General features: G+C 36.0%; 2 protein-coding genes across 2 annotated transcripts in view; one reads left to right on the forward strand and one right to left on the reverse strand.

Moving 5' to 3' along the window:
* Window positions 1–142, forward strand: part of LOC129766799 (piggyBac transposable element-derived protein 3-like) — a 28,458-nt gene extending 28,316 nt beyond the window's left edge. The window contains exon 2 of the mRNA XM_055767394.1: window positions 10–142. Within this exon, the coding sequence (XP_055623369.1) occupies window positions 10–142 (133 nt within the window). The remainder of the gene's footprint in view (window positions 1–9) is intronic.
* LOC129767841 (BTB/POZ domain-containing protein Tiwaz) overlaps window positions 1–23,214 on the reverse strand; it is a 160,762-nt gene that overhangs the window by 127,552 nt on the left and 9,996 nt on the right. The window lies entirely within an intron of this gene.

Genomic DNA, 23,214 nt, shown 5'->3' on the forward strand with positions numbered 1-23,214 from the left:
ATATTCCAGCGTACCATTTTTAAACAAGAAATTTAAGCTCATTCCGCCTGAACTAATGATTTCGAAGGAAACGAGCAAGTACAACACGATGGACGAGGAGCACGAGCGGAAGGTCGAGGCCTGCATGGCTGGCGGTTGGTAGGTTACGCGAAGAAGCGAACCGAAAAAAATCACCCAACTTCGTCAACGTCAACTCTCTATACGCCCGGGCTCGCTAGAAAACCCTGCAGGCTCTCAATCCCAAACCATTCGACGACAATGACTACAACGACACCCAGCAGCAGCATAAGCGCGGCGGGGGTGGCAGCGATGGTGGCCCTGCAGAGCCTGCAGAGAGCGAGAAAGAGAATTCCGAAAGCTCTCCTTGGCGGGAAAGGCAACGGATAACGGTTGATGAATTTTCGACTTTTTTCAGAAACGTAATCATGACACGTGGACGTGAACATGCGTTAGACGGGAAGCAGTTTTGGGGACAATAATGACACGCACTTATTACTTTTGTTTTTGGGAAACTACAGGATTGTACGGAAAGTAAGTTCATTATGACTTCTTTCCAGGATTATATCAACAAGTTTCAATCAACAAGCCTTTTATTGAAACGATAAACAAGATGCAAATAAGAAATTATGGAAGTTTAATCTCAATAAAGTGCACCCGTGGCCGAGTGGTTAACGTCTCACATTATCATGCCGGGTGTTCGGGTTCCATTCCCGTTCTGGCCGGGGGATTTTTCGTCAGAGAAATTTCCATCGACTTGCACTGTGGTCACTCGTATTCTAGAGCTTGTCCCTCGGAATACATTCAAGGCGTGTTATTTGGCTTAAGAAATCTCAATTAAGTATTAATAAATGACGCTAGTTAATGCATACATTGAGACAGCAAAAGTCCCACAGGGAACGTCAATGCCATTCAAGAAGAGAAAATTCAATCTCATAGAATTAAGCAATTTAGAATATAAATTACAGCTCTTTGACCTATTTTAGGCTAAGCGTTCGAAAAATCGAACAGCAACTTTGATAGTTTTTCATGTTTTTGGGAAGCATCAAAGCATTTATTAGCTACCACTTACTGTCAAGTTCATTCAATGTTGTATAACTTTATTGGACAATAAATTCGATTTAAAGCAAGTATGTTTGGAAGGTGTTTTCAATTTGAATTAAAAAACCGAATAAAATACAAAAATATGTGAACTTTTCTTTCCTGTTCTACTTTGATTAATGAACATATTTTGTGATATAGGGCAAAAATCATTCGATTCGGCCTTCTACAGGAAAACAACAGCCGGGAAAATTGAGTGTTCGAAAAATCGAACGTTGGCCATAACGAACTTTTTTTTCTGCTGAATCAATACCAACACAGCTGCCCTCCGCAGCGCATTTTAGTTTTGTTTACTTTGGAAGACGGAAGGCTTTTCATTTGTTTTTGCATTTTCAATTGTGAATGTTTGCAAATATCGATTACTTTTGCAAATATTATTGAAAATCTGTATGATTTTCTGTTTGTAATAACTTCAGGTGATAGCGGCATGTAGAGTTTCGTGTGGAGGAACTGAAGGAAATGATCAGTGCATGTAACGAGGATACTAATGAGATTGCCGGTGTGAATATTCTTCCGCTGGATTGAATACTAACTTTTCAACCCTCTATGCCATTGTTTTTTCGCATCATTTTGCTACTTTGCAGCTTTTGGAAAATGTTCGATTTTTCGGAAAATGAATAATTGGGAAGAAATAATTCTTAAACATAGACATTTCTTAACGATCAACAATGAAAATAACAGCATATGCTTTCATTTGAAAAAAAAGTCTGCCGGTAATTAGTTAAAATTACATGAAATAAGAAATGTCATATCTCACCTTAGGTGGATTAATATAGGTTTATACTTAGAGACCTCCATCCGGTATTTATGAATACCGTATATTTGCTAATTAAACTGGCTTTTAGTTCGCAGTATGTTTGTACTTGCAAAAAAAAAAGTGCGGGTTTAAATTATGATCAAAATGAGGCTTTTTATGATCTCACCCATAGTTATTTTCGTTTATTTCTAAGCTCGTAATATATTACCCATTCCATGAGGTTATGCAACAGAGAACCAAATTTCAAATCTAGTTTTAGGAGAAAATTGAAAACGTTATTTGAGTAAGCACTAGTTGACGAATTTCATGCCAACTCGTCTTAGGAGTTAAGGATAGTAGGATAGTAGTGAAGCGATGTGGGTCATTCAAGCAACTTTGCATACTTGACAAGTTCGAAAAAGAATTAGACAACTTTTTTAAAAAAGACAATTTTTTTTTCTTAATGTTTTACAAAAATTTATAATTTAAAAACTATGATACCTAAAAAATTTTTGTCAAAGGATGAAATGTAGGAAATTGTTAAAATTTTTACAAAAAAATACCAAAAAATTTTTGGAAAAAAACTTTTGCTGACAAAAAAGTTATTTAAAAAATTAAAATTCATTTTTCTCAAAAACGTTTTTTTTTAAATTCCCAAAAATGTATATATGAATAGCCCTTACAATTTTCAATAAGTCATCCATACATCGGAAGATGGACACTTTTACAGGGAAAAAGTTTTTCTAACAACCACTTTTTCTTGTTTTCTTTGAAAAAAATACAACTAACCCTAATTTTGTTTAAAGTCAAGATGGCGATATAGTGTATTCGACAAAGTTTTATATCTTGTTAAAATATAAATTTTTGTCGAAGACATAAATTTTTTTCCTTTATAGTTTTTGGAATATAAATTATTTTTGTATGAAGACACCTGAAAAAAATAATGTTTCGCTCGGTACAATTTTGTGTGTTAATTCTCACGTTTGACATGTTCTTGACATGTTTCTAAATAGAAAAAAGTTAGCAGAGCATTTAAATTGCAATAATTTATACATAAAAATGTTACGAATTGAACATTAATAATATTTTTACAAAGAAAAAGAATTAAAAAGTTGTTGTTCGAAAAATTTTTTGTATGGAAAACTTGTTGGAAATTTTAAAGGCCATTTATATTTATTCTTTCAGAATTTTAAAAGCATGTTTTCAAGAAAAATGAATTTAAATTTTCGAAATATTTTTTTTTCAATGATTTTTTTTCCAAAAAATTCTTTGATAATTTTGAAAGAAAACCAAAATAATTTCCTACATTTCATTCTTTGACTAAAACTTTGTAGGTCTGATAGAATCATCAGTTGAAGAATATTTTGTAGTTAGATTGGCTTGTTGTCAATCAAATACTTTTGTGACGTGGCAACACCTGACTTTTTGCTGTTTCGGACTGTTAAACATTAATGATTAATTTAATTTCATTAGTTACAGTTCCGTTTCAAAACATACAAATGATTTTCCTCCTATGTTTTATCAACAATATATGAATGTAGATTCCATAATATAAGATATAATCTTATTTCAACTTCCGGTTTGCTGATGGTAGAATGCTAAAAAAAATGGAAAACCCATATGATATGGGTTTACCAGAGGAAGTCGAATATCGTATTCCGATGCCATTTTGGAATCGGTTAGTTAAACACGGATATAAAAGGCCGGAAATGCCATGAAATCCCACAATACGATCGTGAATGGTAATGTGGCATATATCCATGGGTGCGCGAAGAGGAATAAAAAAATAATAATGTTTGATAGTTAGAGATAGGATTTAAGTGAGAGGGAGATAATGTTTGAGTGGAAAGAACTTAGCCTTAAAGCGACGTGTGTGGAGTTATACAAAGGAAGTGCACATACAAATGCACACGCAAACATCAATGATCAACGATCAACGATCAAAGGCAACGTCAAAGTCATCTCCAACACGAAAACATAAACGCCCTTGTGCGCGGAAGCATACAGAGAGTTTATTAAAAGTTTCTGATAGCAAAATTAAATACGTTCCCCCTGTATTTAGGGCCACTCGATGAGCCAGGATTGTGCTAGCCATTGATGGAAAGCGCCAGAGTGATCGTGTTAAACAATCACGATATAAAAACTGGAGGTTGGTTTAGGACTACCCGGACTTTGCCCAAATAAAGACATACCGTGTATTACAGGTAACAGTTAGATTCAGTATATATATATATATATATATATATATATATATATATATATATATATATATATATATATATATATATATATATATATATATATATATATATATATATATATATATATATATATATATATATATATATATATATATATATATATAAAATTACCTTGTATCGCAATGTTTCACAATATAGAAGAACATAGAACTCATTTTGCATACAGGTCGAATATATTTCTTCTCTGTTTTTGAAGGAATGAAAACGAAAAATGGGCTAAAACGCTAGAATGAAAAGAGCCAGAAAAAAGTCACCTTATTATCAAATTGTCAGCGTTATGACACCTTTCATTTGACACTATTGAAAATTCAGTAGGAAGCACCGATCCTGAGAAACAAACGAGGGTAGGTTCAGGACCACCGGTTGCGTTAGGAGCACCTTCTCCTACAGGATGGACTTTTGGAAGGGGAAGTATTCAGAGTAATAAAAAAACATAAAAAATAGTATATCGCTTGTTTTTTTCCAATTCATTTATTTGTAAGGCTCAATCGCATGAGCTTTGCGGAGCCACTAATTCATGATTTGTTTATACAGAATTTCAACTTAAATCTATGTTTAGTAGGTTTCGACCGATTACTCGCGGTTTACTCGAGGTTAGAGGGGCAACAAGTATATCGCTTGTTACAATACGGTTGAATTCTCATTTAATACAACATATTGATTGTGTGACGTGACAACGCTTCGTGGAGACTGTTTATTCGCACAGAGCGCATTGTCACGTCATAAAATGAATACCGAATGTTCTTCCGAGTTTTTTTAAACTGAATATACAGGAATCACCGTTCATCTTTTGTTGACAAATCATATATATTTTTTTTTACAACATTAATGTTGAAAAGTTGGAACCCTACATTTTTCCCTACAAAATTACGAAAAAAAACTTTTTTAATGCAGTGGTTAGGGATTGCATAAAAATGTTTCCTTAAGTAAATCACCCAAATTCTAATCATTCCATTGGTGATTACCGTTCGAGTTCGTTTTGTTTCCTTCTATACGTTTCTTGGTTTCGCAAATAAAAAAGCGCACAAAAACAGATTTTACTCATTTCATTTTTTCTTTGTTTGTAAAAACACAAACATGTATGGAGCAATCGGCTGCTGTTCAGATATTTGAAAAGCTTATTTCCAAAATAGTTCTCAACATACAGTCGACAAAAAATTGGAGGAACAGAGTGTGAAGTCGAAATTTTTCAGCTATTTTTGTGATTTTATTTTTCGGGAAGAAATAAAAAATCGATTTCTTTCTGTTTTTATAAATATTTTGTGGAATTCGTTGTATTGTAGTAAGTTCTAATGTTAGTAGGAACAAATTTAGTCTAGTGTATCCCCAGAACCCCTGTGAACGTTTCATATTGACACGTTCAGCCATTGTTTTAGCCGAACGATCAAAGTTTGTAGTAAATTAGAGGAGCACTTCATCGTATAATGCAGCAGAAGCACAAAATGCTACGCGTACCCTCGGAATGAACGATTCGTAACTTTCGTTTTGATGAGTTTGTGGGTTAGAAAAGAGTATATGTGTGGAAATGCGTATGTAGATGTGACTGATTATCTGAATGTAAAGCATGGGGGTGAAATTGACCGCGTCACCGCAATGCACTAACAGCTAGGAGATTGACGTCTTCTGCAAAGCTGTAACTTGTGATGTAACAAATCATATTTCTGAAGACACATATTTCCTGTCTTTCGAGTGATCAGTTTCATTCCCATAGTCAACTTTTCGGAGTTACAGCAAATGCAGGAGGTTCATAGTTCAGGTTCATAGAATCAAACACGTATACAAATAGGCCAATTTGGTTGTTGAATTAACTCTCAATATCAACATGTACCGTTGATTGCAGCCCTACAGCGACACTGAAACCCTGAACTTGTTGAATATCCAAATACTATTTAAGAATCTCAATATGTTAGAAAAATTACATCTCCAACACTCCCAAAAACACCATTTTCCGAAGAAATAATCCACAAATTATCCTCTGCAACTCCTTCCGTAGAACGGTATCAGATAATTCGCACCGAACCTGATCGTTTGTGGGGTGGCAGCGAGAGAAAATGCAAAGAAACAAATTTTCATCATCAGTTTTGAACCGAACAGAATAGCTCTAACCACTGGAAAACACCTTCTTCACATCCACTTTGAAATTCGCTACATTTTGACGGCACTTTTAGTCCGAAAACAATGCACGATTTCCCGAAAAATTAATGATCGATGGCAAAAAAACACCAATAGGCCATAAACACTCCGAAATTCGGTTCTAAACGGTTCAAATCCATGAAAACTGGAAGAACTTTCTTTTTTCTCATACATTTGTTCTGCCGATTTGTGAGCAAACCCTACCCGTATTTCGAATGCTTATAACCCCGGCAAAAAAATTTTAAAAATTATATTTATTATTTTTGATATTGCTTTAAAAAACCTCAAACTTTTGAAATAACGGTTTAGTGAGAATTTTAGTGGCCGTGGGAAGTTTCATTCTGCTGCTGCTGTAATCCGGTCTCTACTGAATAATTTCGTCCCACCTGCTTTATTTCATATTTAGATTTGGTGCTCCAGCCGAACAATATTGCATCACTGAGTTTGTTGGATCGATAACACGATTGCGGAGGCTCAAGGCTGCTGCTACTGCTGCTGATGATGTTGTTGTTTGTGCTGCTGTTGTTGATGTTAACAGGTTTTAACTTTCGGTTAGAGAATAACAAACTGCAGCGAAGCGACGACTTGAAAGCTCATTGGATGGGAAATAACACAGAGGTGGGGCTTACAACGCAATGTTTCTTTTGATTATTTTTCTTCCCATTCCCCTCGGATAGAATTATATGCACAGTGCATAGCTACGTTTGTTTTCACAGTAGTAATGCTTATGGAAATCCTAAGTTCTAGAAACCATTCCTTCTATAGAACACTTTATTTGGAAATGAGTTATATTTTAAAATGGTATTCTCGAAAGTATCAATAATTATTCCTTAAAATAAAATAATTAAATTTCTCTAAAATCCCAAGGTTGTGTAACTCTTTTGCGATACAAAAGCAAGTCATGACCTATTCTTCTATTCTCTACAAAGTCCAAACGATTCGGGTTAAACTTGAACCTTTACTAACTGAGATATGCGACTCTCATGCTAACTGTTCACATATGAATGGAGTTCTGTTCGGTTTTAAAGAGAATGTGAAAAACCAGCGATTCCAGGTAATTAAAAGAATGCATACTAGAAAAAAAAAAAAGGTTTTGAACAGTGGCCGTTTCTGAATCACTGACTGTCAGTGATTCTGTTCCTTGAATTTGATTTCACTTCTTTTATAACTAAAACAATTCCTCACAAATATTTGTGGATTGGAACAAGAAGTAATAAAATTAGCATTTTTATTAGTTCTGGAAATCGCACTTCTAGAACAAATCTGGAGTAGAAATCCAAGACATCATGGTTTAGGGAGCGTTGCTGATTAATGGTCAGCTGCATCCCAATAGGAAGTAGCCCGTGTCGGGCACACGCATAGAGCATCGAAGACTGCAACATACCAATTATGAGAACACTTGTAATACTAACCTCGAGCCAACCGCGAGTAATCGGTTACATATTACTAACATAGTTGTAAGACAAAAATTGTCAAAATATTGGACTCCCGGCCCCGTCAGGCTAACGCCACATGTGCCTTAATAAAAAATATATATTGGGGAAAAAAAAAAAAATCATGGTTTTTAAATTTGTCACGCAGCTCTGAATCATACTGCGTTTCAATGAGTTTCGTCTAGAGACGTGCAAATCAACTCATCATGATGAACAACTCAGTTCAGCTCAGCTCATCTAAAAAAGCTGTTCTTTATGAATACTATTTTGATACACAGAAGCTAATTTTCATTCATAATCTTTATTTTAAAAACGTGTTCATTCAATGCCGTCAGCGCGAATATAAGGGTACTCATACATTGTTTGACCAAAGCCAAATATTTTACTCCTTTTGACAGATAAAACTTGGTCAACGTGTACTGATCAAATATATTCTACACAAAACACGACAAGCAAATATTCAATTGTTGGATGCCTAAAATATTTTTTTTCAGTCTGTTCTTCGAACCTGTCGCTACATGGTTAGGTTACCTTGAATATTTCAGTCGATTTTTTCCATGTTCGATGTTTGACATTGTTTACCACTGTTGAAAATTGAAGAGTGGCAAACAAAATAGTGTTTGTACAAATATCAAACCATACTTTATCTGTCAATAAATATCAAATATTTGACCTCCGGGCAAACAGTGTACGGCCACCTTAACAGTTGAAAAGACGGGGAACAAGTATAACAGAACTGATGTCATAACACGAAGAGCGGGAGGCGCTCAGTTTATTTGAGTGTTACAGCTCACACACTCTCTGCAATTCTACAGCTCTTTTTCCTCCTGCATCACTATCCCGGTGAGCTGAAGAGCTGTTTATTGTTTTTTTTTTGCGAGCTGTTCCGTGTCAACTCACTTTAAAGAGTCGATTCTTCGGAACAGCTCATGAGCGGATGGCACATTTCTAGTTTTGACTGCATGTTTTCACCGGCATGTACATCATCGAAACTGAATCGGGTTAAGAAAATTGGAGAATTCTTTCATGTGCTTTGAAGTACCTAAATCAGCGAGAAAAATCAACATTTTTCACTTGAGAAAATCTCAATGTAAGAAAATGAGTAAAATGAAAATTTCTCATTTGTTGTTTGAACTTGAGTTTGTTTTAGAGTGAAAAAAATGGATAAAGAAAAAAACAAAAGAAGCTTGGAACTCACCATGATCCAATGCGTGCGAGTTGATTAATGATTTGGACGATATCCTCCAACATCCTCGAAACCTACATCCATAGGAAAAAGGCAAGCCAATTCCTCGGTAACTTTTAAATCCTTCTCTCATCTATTACCACTGAATAAAATACATAGTCGGCAGCTCGCTCTTTCAAACTTTCAAACAAATAATTTTCGCACCTAACTCAGCCAATTTTCCAGCACAGTATGTGGCAACAAACTTGAGCTTGGATGGACTGTACAATTCGTAGTTGCTCTCCGTGATTGAACCAACCAAATTGCACAAAGAACACACAGAATGACGCTTGGGACTAGCAAATCATTCTCGTTGTCTAATTCTCAGTGATTCGAACGTTAAATGGTCAATAACGACGCAGGCCACGTCCTTACAGTCACCAGGGGAAGGGAAGGAATGTTAGTATGATATTCGTCGCCCGAATGCCAGAAGGGTCGCCTTTATAGCGTGGTTCCCTAGCGTTTACCATGGAAGGGATAGTTGTTAGTGGGAATGGTTAACAAAAATCAGGATTCACTGTGGTAAGTTATGTGATTCTAAAAACGTGGACTCTCAGCTATTCGGCGAAATGAGATTTGAAGAAAATATACATTCTAACCGGTCATGCATTTCGTAATTCATCGTGCGTAGTACATAGATATTTTTCCTGACCTGAGAAGGTAATAAAAACTCCTTTAGAAACTCTCGATCTATATATTTTTATTCAATCGTGGAGACCAAGGGTAAATTTTCAAGGTCGCTAAGAAACCCTTTTAGTATTTCTCTAATCGACGATATATTCTCAACCGAAAAAGATCACCGAGGAAATTCTTTTAAACTCGCTAAAACTGAGTATGTATTTTGATGTTCGTCACTAGTATTATTTTTCAAAATATTATTAAATCTCAACGACCGAGGTTATTTTTAAATCTTCTTCTTGAATGGCGTTAACGTTCCCTGTGGAACTTTTGCCGTCTCAACGTATGCATTAACTAGCGTCATTTATTAATACTTATTTGAGATTTCTTAAGTCAAATAACACGCCTTGAATGCATTCCTAGGGGCAAGCTCTAGAATACGCGTGCAAGCACAGTGCAAGTCGAAGGAAATTTCTCTGACGAAAAATCCTCTGGCCAGGACGGGAATCGAACCCGAACACCCGGCATGATAATGTGAGACGTTAACCACTCGGCCACGGGTGCACACAATATTATTAAACCTATATTTTGTGATTCATTTCTTCTCTTATGTTTTGAAAACTATTTAAACGCAGTGGCTGATGTTATCTCTGGTCAACCTGAAAAGGTGACCGATGAAACCTAATCATAACGGCGGAAGGTTATCTTTTGAAAAACCGAGAAACTGAGAAGATAACCTAACAATAGGCTACATTTAAGTTTCTAAAATTTCATAACTCAAATGCTCATAATAATCTTATTTCGATAAGAAATGGTTAATTATTTAGCATTTAGCATTTAGCATTTAGCAAAATACGAAAGGAATACAACATTCGTCAAACTGGCAACAAGGATACATGATGTATTACAGTACACATTCACAAAGCACTGTAGTTTCACAGTTGTAGATGATATGCTCACTGCAGATATATGGTCATAAAATAGCATCGTACACGTACTGGCGTGCGTCGAAACACAGGCGAGAAGCCCCATCATCACTCACAATAACCGTTGTAGAGAATGTAGAAAGAGAAAACCATTTTTCACGTTTGTCATTTCAGCACACTCGTAGGATAACACCACGATAGCAGAACTGCAATGAAACAATACGAAAAGAATCGCGTTTTTCCACTCTGCTTCTTAACTAACGTGTACATATGTAACCCGTATGTCGCTTGGGAGAGAAAGATAGAATACACAGAGTGACACCAATACACCGAAAACAGGATGAAAAAACGAAATTGATTCTCAAATATTGCTCGAAACATCTATTCAATTTAGCACTTTTATAATGAAATTTCACAGAATTTCAACCAGATTTCACTCAAAAACAACAGGCAGTCCGTTAAATTTACAATCCTATCTATTCTCGTGCACAAAAATTTACATTAACCGCCGTAATACGTGACAAGAAGACAAGTATAAGAGAAGCGTCTATCCCGAACCAATGCACAATCCGAACTCCACAAACAATTTTCGCACCTGACTCAGCCAATTTTCTGGCACAGGATGTGCCAACAAACTTGTTCATTTATGACGCATGTTTCAACTCATGTTTTCGTTTCAGAATGATCCTTCAAAACAGCTGCAGCTTCATTACAAATCAAAAAAAACAATAATTTATGCACGTAAAAAGTATATTTCAGACAATTTTCCCTGGAATATACGTCCTTCGTCATCCATTTTTCTTTTTTTTTTACAAGTGCAGGCTTCTATTTTGCTCCAATTTACACAACACACACAGCGATAAAAAAGCGGTGAATAACTTCGACTGCCCTCTAATGGTGAGTGCACAGCAAAATCGAATGAATTTTCTCCCAAACTTTCTCTCTCTCTCTCTCTCTCTCTCTTATGTACTCACGCGTACATACATCCCGTTCTCTCTCATAAGACTCTTGGAAAAGTGTCCAGCAGTTAAGTCTAGTCTATACGTTGTCAGTTACTCGGTTGCGAATAAATGACGAACGATCCGAAGAATGACGAACGTAGCCATATCACGAAATTCGACATTTGCATTTCTTAGGATCGTTTGACGTTTACTCGCAACCGAGTAACTGAAAACGGATAAACCCGGTTTTACTGCCGTTACTTGCACGACTTAATGCGTGAAAACGTGGAAAAGTCCTTTGAGTACTAACGAGTACACTTTTTTTTTATCCCTTTTGTTTATTTTAGGCTCATAAGCATTTTAGCTGTAACAGAGCCGAATTTTAATCGTGTACATGTCACATATTTATCATATCTATAATTAGCACATTACACAGTTGCCATTTTTCGGCGTTAGAATATTCCCTTCTATACCATTGCACATTGCAAATGGTACATATTTACACAGTAGCCATTTAGGCGAAAGAGTTTTCTATCTGTTCTTCCATTATCCACAGTTAAGACTGGACAGCGGAGATAGTCGTTGATCCATTGTTGAGTTATTTATAGAACAGCAGCCCGATATTTCTGCAGTGCAGAGCAGTTGTATGGATGAATCGATCTTATTTCGACCGTGGATCGATCTCCATCGCTGATGATTGTTGCGTGGACGTAGTTATTCTGTAACAATACAAAGATGGTCAATGGGGGCCCTGAGTTTTGAACTCACGATCGATCGCTTACTAAGCGAACGCGCAACCAATGTGGCTACGGAGACCCCCAACGAGTACACTTGTCAGAAGGTTAAATTAGCATGGGAAAAACGGAAAAGAAAAGCTGAATATGATCAGCTTGGATACACATGATTATTCAAACAACTATATTCCTAATTTCGCTCACATGATTTTTTTTTCTAATCAGGCTGCGGGCCGCAGGTAGGCCACCACTGCTCTAGAATATAGCATCTATTCATAACTAGCTGACCCGGCGAACTTCGTTCCACCCATAACAGATATTTTTATTTAAAGAACTTCGAACAATCAAGTTCCCGCAGAAATTATTTTTCTCTACGTGATCTATATTCGTAGTATATATTTTCTTTTTTGGCATATAAACCTGATGTAGGCTAAGACGCATCAAACCTTTGACTGTTCAAATCCTTTGCTCCTTTCTCAAGTTAAATCGTGAGGAGCGGGCACCAATTCGTTTTTATTTATATAGATTTAGTTTTTGGCATATGGGTATGTTGAGAGTAGATCATTTGTAAGATTTTCATAATTCACCCAAAATCATAGAATTGAATTGACAGAACACCAAGCCGCTTTCTCCGCCGAAATCTGTGCATTGCCCAGCCGCGCGCCTTGGCGACATTCGCAGCGACAACGTCGACGACAATGATTGTAGGAAAGTTTTTCTCCACTTTTCCTTGCCAGGAAGGCTGTTTGGTTGGTTCGGTTGGTTGGTTGGTCGGTCGAGTATCTGCGTGTGTGTGTGTGTGTGTGTATTTGTGATTGCTGGAAACCAAAAGCGACACAGAACCGAATCCGAGACATGTACACGCCGAGCTGTGGAACTCACTCTGCACCAAAGCAAAACGAGAGCGAGCATCCCCGCGGGCCGGTTGGCAAAGAATGTTTTATACCAAGCTGGAACGTAGGTAGGCTTGTGCAAAATTTAACCGCGGGGTATTTAATGAAAAAAAAAGAACGACAGAAAAAATACCGAGTACCGAACACAGCGAGACAGCACCGACCGGGAGGGGTAACACTGAAAGAGGAAAAAAATCCTACGCCAATGTCTTTAACCGCCCCCGGGCTCGATCCGAAATGAGAAACAAAAATCCATGATAAAATATTTTCTCCTTCTCATTCGCCGTCATCGCCGCCGCGCGGCTCCCCCTGAAGCCCACCGCTGCAGCTGCAGATATCCTTCCGCGCAGCCCGACATTCCAAGCTTCCATCGTTCGGAGGAGTCCCAAAGTGGATCCTTCCCTCCGGTTCCATTCGCATCGCGATTTCGCTCGAGCCTCGGTACACACAGCAAACGAGCCCGAGAGCCTCCTCGGTTCCGAAAGCGGATGTCTTGCCAGGCCGCCACGAATGTACAGTTTTTGATAGGTGGGATAAAGGTGGCCGTTGCCCCCTCCAGACGCCGTGGGGATGCTCAAGAACAGCGCACATGCATCGTTCCCCGAAGGATCAGATTGAGCGAGTGCGATTGCGGGACACTCGGAGCCACGCACGGCGACTTGGGTGAGATGGAACGACAACAAATGATAAACGTTCTCGGATGCGTGTCTCTTTGCGATCTACAGTGATGTTTGTAACTTCAAATTGCACGGATACTTAAGCTATCACGATGAACAATTAAGCATACTCAAAGTGTCAGATATCGAAGTTGAAAATGCCATCAATCCTATTTAGAACAATATTAATTGAGAAAAAAAACATACCATCTGTTTAAGTTTAAAAAAAATAGCCTAGAGTTAGTATTTATATCCAATTTGACATTGATCAACTGACATAATACTTCGAGCTCGTATTTGAACTGTTGGATACAGTTAGGAGTGTACAACATAGCTTTCGATGTTCCAATTTTCGTTACTACAGCGAATGTTAATTTAATAAAAATTGGGTGTTATTAATCCGTTTGTATATTATCGAGTTAACATCTTTCCAAAAATAAAAATGTCCAAAAAATATATATTATATATTGAACATTTGATTTTGATTCCTCTAAATCCGTCGGAAAAGGAAAATTTCGGAAAATTTGTCACCAAATAGTAGACATTTGAAGTGCAGGTTGATGTTTTATGTGGAAAATTAATCTAAATACTTTTCATTTACTGGTCAAAGAATGAAAATCAATTTGGTTGTTAAAAAATTAACGTAACACTTTAAAGAAGTCGGATTGTGCCCAGGGGCGAAATAAAAAAATAAGGGTCTATGTTTTTTCGACAAGGAATGAGAGTACAAGGTTTGAACAAAATTGGAACAAATTTTATTTCGATACCGTTCTGAATCATATTTCGGACAGCTTCATATTTCGGACACTTTGTAATACTATCTTGAAATGCTTAATGTTCTGAAGATATAACTATAAAGTTTATATCACCATTAATTCTTTAGAGTAATCCCTTGGTTTCACTATCATTTTATATGAGAGTTACCTTTGAATTAAAACATAAAAGGCAAAAATCTAACAACAATAGGGGAAATCAGGGAAAAACCGACACTGTGGGTAAAACCGACACCCGAAGTCCCCTGTACACAATTGTCATTTCCTACATTTCGAGTCACCCCACAGCTGCGGAAGTCGCTCTGCTATCAAAACAAACAACAAAACAGAACCGGCTATCGAACAGGAGACAGTCCATTTAAAATTTCGATCGTGGAATTTAAATGTTTAAGTCGGAAAATTTTGGAATATTCGATACTTTTATGAGTTTAATTCATCGTAGATCATTGTTCAGTGTAGTTTGTGAGACGGTAGGTGGTGTTGTTACTTATCAATACTCGAAAACATTGTTTTGAAATTTCGAATTCATTCGGGGTAACACCGACACCTTCAGTCAGGGTAAAACCGACACCTAGTTTGCGTTTCACAGACAAGAAAAATGCGTTCTTACTTTTTGTAGATGCCTCGTATTTATATTCGAAGACAAAACGGCTGAGGTGAACTGATAAAACAACCGAAACCAACGTTGATTCGGACATGTCAACAAAAAAGCCTGGCAAAGCTCATTGTATCCCTTCGTTCAACGTTCATCGGCACATTTCACGTGAATGTTCACCTAATTTGGGATCATAAAGTGTCCACAAAAAATATAGATAACCTCTTAATAATTTGAAATTATTGTAACAAGTTTTCATTCTTTTTTTCAAAGGTGTCGGTTTTACCCGACAGGGTGTCAATCTCACCCGCACTCCCATTTATTTCACCTGAAAACATCGATTTTTGTATTCTATCAAAATTCGAGCTCTACTCAAAAAACGATCAACAGATACTGTAGAATCAGGGTTTCCAACTATAATTTTCATAAATCAGGAAGAATACAAATAAAAATCAGGATAAATCAGGATAGCTCATATTTCATTGTGTGGAATATTTCACATCGAAACGTTGTACGTAACTAAGCTTTATTGTATGTTCACGCACGATGGTTTCAGATAACTGTAGTGAACCTGCTAACTCATTTGCCATGTACCGAAGTTTATCTGTGACTATTGATTATTTGTGACTATTGTGATTTGATTGATTTGTGAGTTATTGATTTAGTCATATTCAGTGCCCGCACGCACATTCCCAACAACTTAATTTTCTTCAATAAATATATGTTTTTATTTCTAAGTCTTTTAAATCAATTTGCTGCATTTCGACATTATTAGCTGTGAAAATAAAATGGAACTTGTTTTTTTTTATTATTTAGTTCTACATAAATCCTAGCGGTTAATATTCCTTCCATTCTATCCCTTCCTAGACTATTTCTAATTATTGCTTTATCAAGATTGATTCAATAAAGCTGTTCTACTAATACTGAGGAATGTAAAAGAATTAATAAGCATGGTATAAACCCTCGCATAAGTGGAAAAGCTACTTTTTTAAGTCGTTTATTTTTACAGCCTAAGTTACATAAATTTAAAGGAGCCAAGCTTCTCACTGTATTGTTACAAGTATATATAAACATTTTTCCTTAATTCTAATGTTAATGATGTAGAAAACTGATTACTCGTGATCTACTCGAGTTTAGAAGGGTGACATATTTTCTTCAGGAAAAGGAAGGGATATAAGGATATGTTGACAATGTTCACACTCACATTCATCACACTCAATTCTTAAGCCTATCTTATATCTAATATGTATTTACATGTCACCTTATTCTATTGTTAGTGAGAAAAGATTTGATTTCTCGCGAAGGGAAAAGAAAAGGAGAATATAAGGATATAAGGACAATCAGACATGGAAAAGCTATTGTTTTACATGGTTTTTTGATCGTTTATATTTTTTTCCAAAAACCTACATCATCGCTACAGTGTATTGCGAGTAATAAATATTCAAACTTTCTCTGAATTAATCGTCTATGTTTTGGAATGAATCTTTATTGAGCAAATGAGGAAAGCATATCAGCACTGGATTGACCGTGAATTCAAAAAAATTCTTTTGAGTAATTTTACAAGCTGAAACGTAATCCTTCAACAATAACGAGATACATTACCCTCAATAAAGCAATGTTGCTCCTGAAACTTAATCTCGTTATAATTTCATAAATTCGTCACACAATCTGGTTTCATGAAATTTTGTAGAGATGAAAAAAGCTATGATTGAAGGCTTTGCATCAAGAGAATATAATTCTATGTATGCTTTGTACAAGTGTCGACCGGAGAGCTATAATAGCACATTCAATAGCTCAGTTCTTATTTCCAACTAAGATAACTTTGGCATGAAAACCAGTATATTTATTACGGGTAATGTTCATTCTGATAAGGTAAAAAGTACAAGAATTAGGAAAAATCATGATCATTTCAGAAAAATCTGAGTGTTTGTCAGGATATCAGGGAACGTGCTTAAAAGTCTTGAAAATCCTGAAAAATCAGGGAGGTTGACATCTCTGTGTAGAATGATTAATAAACAGTTGAAGAAAGGTTCTGTAACGATTACAAGTCGAAGACACATGGTAGATCTTGGGAATATGTGGAAATCCTTAGGGTGTCGGTTTTACCCTGATTTCCCATACTCATTATCGTTTGTGTTTGACTTTCGCTTAGCGTGAGCATGTAGAATTTAACCGTTCATCAAGATTTAAATTTATCTCGTGTTTCATCAGTTCTCATCTTCGTTATCAGTTTACTGGTATTGCATGGTAAGTGTATCGCAATCGACTATAAAATTAAATCAAGTATAATGTAATTTTTCTTCAACAAATTCCTTAATAAAATGTCCGAAATTTGAATCGAACTTCTTCCCTACGATTCATGTTTCGAACAGTTGAAATTGTTGATACTACAAGCGAAGAAGTTGATTGAATTGACGAAGCGTCAAAAAACTTGAGAAAAGGATAAGGAAAACCGAGTTGAAACTGGAAGAAAAAGAAATCCAAACATTAGCTAAGTTAAGGAAGCAGGAAGAGAAACTTGAAGAACTGAAAAATATCGAAATCAACAATTAAGAAAGCGATATTGGTACAATAGGATTTATGGCATTTGTGTGTGCATGGGAGGTTGCAGTACACTTGTAGACAAGCCAAATCGTTGTTATATTCAGATGTTTGACCTCTTATTGCATTAGTAATTGTACAGAAATATAAATTGAGCTTAAAATCGCAAGAAACCGTTATGCACACAGAGTGTCCGAAATTCGAATTCACTCTGTCCGAAATTTGTTTTTTTTTTCATAAATAGTGTCCGAAGTTTGATTCTTATTCGCATCAATTGAAAAACATTGTGATTCGATGTTTTTCTACGTTTTCAGTCAAATAGATACCAAAGTAGAAAGCCCAAATGCATATTGAACTAATAGGAGTACCGGTAAGTTTCATCTTTTTTTTTTCAAAAATTAATGCTTTATTCTGCAAAAATGGTTGCAAATTTAATAGTCAAAATATTGCCCATCCTAGTCACAACTTTTTCCCATCTTTTGGCAATTTACGGATCCCTTTACGGAAATAATCGGCAGGTTTGTCGGCTGACCATGAATCGATCCAATTTTTTATTTCATCAAAATTGGAGAAGTGCCACTTCTCAAATTGGAGAAGTGCCATTGGAGAAGTGGTCAACCAGACCATCAGAAGGAGCAATGTCTGGAGAATACAGCGGGTGGGATAGGACCTCCTATTTCAGCGTTTCCAAGTATGTTTTGACCGGTTTCGCGACATGCGGCCGAGCATTGTCGTGCTGCAAAATAACTTTATCGTGTCTTTGCTCGTATTGTGGCCGTTTTTCCTTTAGTGCACGGCTCAAACGCATCAATTATCATCGGTAGAGGTACCCCTATTGGTTTCATTCGGTTTTAGCAGCCCATAGTACACTACACCCAGCTCGTCGATGTTGATGCATGGTCGGGGTATCCATACGTTCCTCGACGTTTAGGATTATCAGTGTTTGCCAAATGATCCACTCATTGAAAAAATCGCTTTCGTTCGTTCAAATATGATCTTTCAGGAACCATTTCCCCCAGCGGTATTCTATTGTTGTTATGTGCTGCAAATCACGACACAAAAGAGAACGAGACAACTCTGCATCGGCTCGCACTTTATTGCACACCAGCATGCAAGCAAAGCTATCATATACGCTTTCGGTGCAGAAAGCTTATTTTCTTCTTTGCCTCTAACATATGCATATCGACCTCTCCATGTATCATGAAACAGCAGGATCGTACGGACAACGCATAGCGAAAGATTCATATTCAGCTAATGGAGCAGATCCTGATTTTTAAGTCTCAGAGAGTGCAAACTATATGATTATTTAGCTCGATAGAGGCTAAGGGAAAGGTTGTCAGATTATATTTTCCATTTTTAACGCCGCTACCCCTTGAAATGTGTATATTCATATAGACCGCATAGTTTTACTAGCAACACCGCTCCAGTGAGAAGCAAAAACTCTCGCGTTTTATCTCTTTTCCCATTCGCTGCTCTCCGCAAATGGTGACGTAATGATGACGTAATTTTTCTTGTATCATTTATTGCTTTACACTTGTCTGTGCAGTGGGTTTCGCTATAGTAAAATGAGACGATATATGCGGTTCAAACTTGTATGTAGGCTTCGAAAATGGTATGCGATGTTTGATACAGATCGGATATGCAATCAAAAGTCTTCGTTCCTCTCTTAGTTTAATCACTAAATGTTACACAAGTGATTACTGACATTCATACAAGTATCTGAATGATCCTCTCATATTTGGTTATATGTTCGTGAGAGTTTACTTGCATGACACATTGTGTATCATTCGATTTTGATCGAAATCCAAACACTGAGGATTATCGTAATGGACCCACTTTTCATCGCCAGTAACGATTCGATGCAAAAAACCCTTCCATTTATGCCGTCGGAGCAATTGTTCGCACGTGAAAAACGGCTCGACGTCTCGTGGCTTCGATTCATACGACACCCAATGTCTTTCGGATCATTTCCATTGCTTTTAAACGATCGGATATGGTTTGCTGAGCTACTCCAAGTGTATCTGCAAATTCTTGTTGGGTTTGTGATGGATCTTGATCGAGTAAAGCATCCAATTCTCCATCCTCAAACTTTTTGGCGGTCCGGAACGTTCTTCGTCTTCCATGCCAAAATTACCATTTTTAAACCGTGCAAACTACGTCTGACACGTTCGCTCAGTTGGAGCATGGTCACCATAAACTTCCACCAAAATGCGATGACTTTCCGCAGATTTTTTCTTAATATTGAAGTAATGAAGTAACACTCCCCGCAAACACACTCTCGTTGGTACGGAATTTGACATACTCGATGTGGCAAAAAACTATGTTGTTTACGTTTCAACAAATGACATATACTGAAAAAGACGCGCAATGACAGTAGCTTTCCAACCAATGTCTGGGAATTTAATTCACTGGAATAATAATCAAGTTACGCCATCTGTTGTAAAACCGAAAGAACTTACCGGTACACCTAATTATTTATGAGAAATATCAACCAAATAATACCTGTGCATTAAGTTTAGATCTGTTTTCTGCATCAAATGCTTAAGCGTCCGAAATATTATTCAGAACGGTATTGAACTCAATTAAGAACGTTTCTTGATATTTTGACATGTCTGTTTTGATATTTCTGTTGAATGCTGATATTTTGGTTGGGCGTAATATTCTTACATCTTACGCTGTTTAGCATTCTAAACACAGTGTTGGAATAATCGATATTGTTGTATTGAATGATGTTCATGAGACATAGAATCGATAAGTTTTTATCTCCGGGAAAAGTCAATATATGTCTAAATGTCATTAATTTAATGTTCAACTCTTATATTTCATTTTTAGAGTGAGCTCAATTGTGAGTACACTCACTCGATTAATGACTGGAAGGTTTCATTGTTTTCCAAACGATATGTTCCAAATCGTTCTGAATACACCAAAGTACATATCAAGTGGTCCAGCATCAACTGTCAGAACGTTTTATGAACTGAAGGACCGTTTTGGGGAAATTATTGAATGTTCATGCGTCTGAATTCAAAATTGCATTTTTTTCAAATCTATATTTCTCGGATTGATGTGATCAATAACTTAAAATGTATTTAATAAACCGGACTGAAAATTTGTACACATCTTCCCAATAATTACTTTCTAAACAAACCTTTTTTTTTGAAAAAAAAAGAGAAAAATTTGAAAAAAATTTAAAAATTTAACGTTCACGTTCACGTTTTGTTACTTTGTTGATTGATTTCAGAGGATAAAGGGGTGTCATACCATCATAGAAACATTTCTCGTATCCAAAAACCCTCACATCCCAAATTTGGCTGCATTTGATTGATCAATTCTCGAGTAATGCAGAAATTTGCGTTTCATTTGTATGGTAGCCTCCCATAAGAGAGGGACAAGGAGTGTCGAAACACCATAGACACGTTCATCGATCCCTAAAACTTTTATGTGCCAAGTTTAATTCCATTTGCTTGATTAGTTCTGGAATTATTCAGTCCCCCCTCCTTATTTACAGAGGTGGAGGAATGTCAAACCACCATAAAAACATTTATTGCTCCCTAAAACCTCCATATGCTAAATTTGGTTCCATTTGCTTGATTAATTCTCGAGTAATGCAGAAATTTGTGTTTCATTTGTATGACAGGTCTCAAACTATCTTAAGAACCTTCCCCGCCCCCAAAAACCCGTACATACCAATTTTCATGTCGATCGGTTCAGTAGTTTCTGAGTCCATAAGAATCAGACAGACAGACAGACAGGCAGAAATCCATTTTTATATATATATATATATATATATATATATATATATATATATATATATATATATATATATATATATATATAGAAAATAGATTTGAACCCAAGATTATTTTTTTTAATATCTTTTATTATAGGCTTATCTACAACAATAATAACAATAAACACTTAGAAATTTGATATGCTTCTCAAGAAAAGGAGTTTTATGATACAGAGTGGTCGGCATAGTTGTCGTCTTATCTATATTGAGAATCTGTGGAAAGACATCGAATTTCCTGATTCTGATGCGAAGGATTGTGGTTTGTAAAGCGCGACTCAAAAACAGCAATACGGTAGAACCCCGGTAATCTTCCAGTGTATTCTAAAAACTTAAGTTTTCCTATATTATCCTTGTAATCATTATATCGTTAGGAAATTAAATATCTTAAATATGATCGTGTGTGCTCCTTTGTGAGGTTTTTGTGGAATCTGTGATGAACTAACGGGTGCTGCTTATTTATAGATAAGGAAAAGGGGGATGGTTAAGTGAATTTGGGGAAAGGTAACTGGCTAAATAAAACCATTAGTACTTCTCGTCGAAATAATAGGGATAATGAAGAGTGGACATTGCATAGATTTGTTTTAATTAGTGGGAAAGAAAAGTGCTTATTCTTTAAAAGTCGCAAATTGAAGTAAAAATATGACAATTATAAATGTAATAATTTGATTCGCACAATTTTTCATTTTTTCTTTTGGGACTGAACCTAGGTTCCATCGAAGATCATATTTAATTTTATATTTTCACAAACATTCCGGTAATGGTTATTACGATAACACGCAATAGGCCAAACAATGGATTGAAAGCGGCGAAAAAAATACTCTCTTCCACTAGAAGCTTAACCAATCCATGAATTGTCTCAATTTCCTTCAGTTTTTTTTCCTGATAAACACAAAATATATGAATATTACATATGAATTGAAAAAAAAATGTATTAAATTTATAGCTTCACCGAGAATCAAATTTAATTGCAATGATGAAACCAACTCTGATCTTAGATTCTAATTTTTGCATACATTGAAAAAACAAGCCACGCGTCACATGTTTTTGCTTGTGAATTTTAAAATAGTTATCTTTTTCAGTTATTTTCTAAGCGAAACGAAAACGTTACATTCATCCGTTCCGTCCAACTGCTCATCATTCGTTCCCAAACAGTTCGTTCGAGATCATTTCATATGGCAAATTACCCTTTTTTTATAAAAGAACGTCCGTTCTTTAATTTTTTTTAGCGAACTTGTTCTTCCGTACCGTTCATGAACGGTTTTCCCATCTCTATCATGGAGACTACAGCACGAATTGTATGCAAACATGGTGTTTGTTGCTCTTTCACCACAGCACAAACAGCAAGTAATATCTAAAAAAACGTACCTACTCTACTAGCTGAATTGTTCACTTGTTTTACTATCTTCAATGTTTGTGTTATAATAAAAAAAATGGCTGAATAAATTTACTATCGAATGATATATAACATAATAAATATAGCGATAATGGAAGTGACAATGGTTTATCGTTACATTTTTCACAGGGTAACCACCCTATATAAAAATCAAAGACGTAGTCCTACGCCAAAAGAAGCTATAATGTATTAATACAAAACCAACCAAAACAAACTGTAAATACAAAAGTACAAATACAAATATAGTAAGTACAAAAACAATCAGTAAACTTTCTTATTTTGAACTTTTTTGGAAATGAAATTTGAATATTAAAAACTGTTGAATGAATTGCTAAAAATCAATCGGATTTTGCTTTAAAATTGCAAATAGTCCATTCCTCATTATAACAAAAAAATCGATTCTGTGTGGGGTGTGGGGTTGAAATGGTTAACTAAAGGAGGTAAAATGGACACTTTCACACATACACCCAA

Source organism: Toxorhynchites rutilus, chromosome 2 (assembly GCF_029784135.1).
Source record: "Toxorhynchites rutilus septentrionalis strain SRP chromosome 2, ASM2978413v1, whole genome shotgun sequence".
In the NCBI taxonomy this organism is placed as follows: Eukaryota; Metazoa; Arthropoda; class Insecta; order Diptera; family Culicidae; genus Toxorhynchites; species Toxorhynchites rutilus.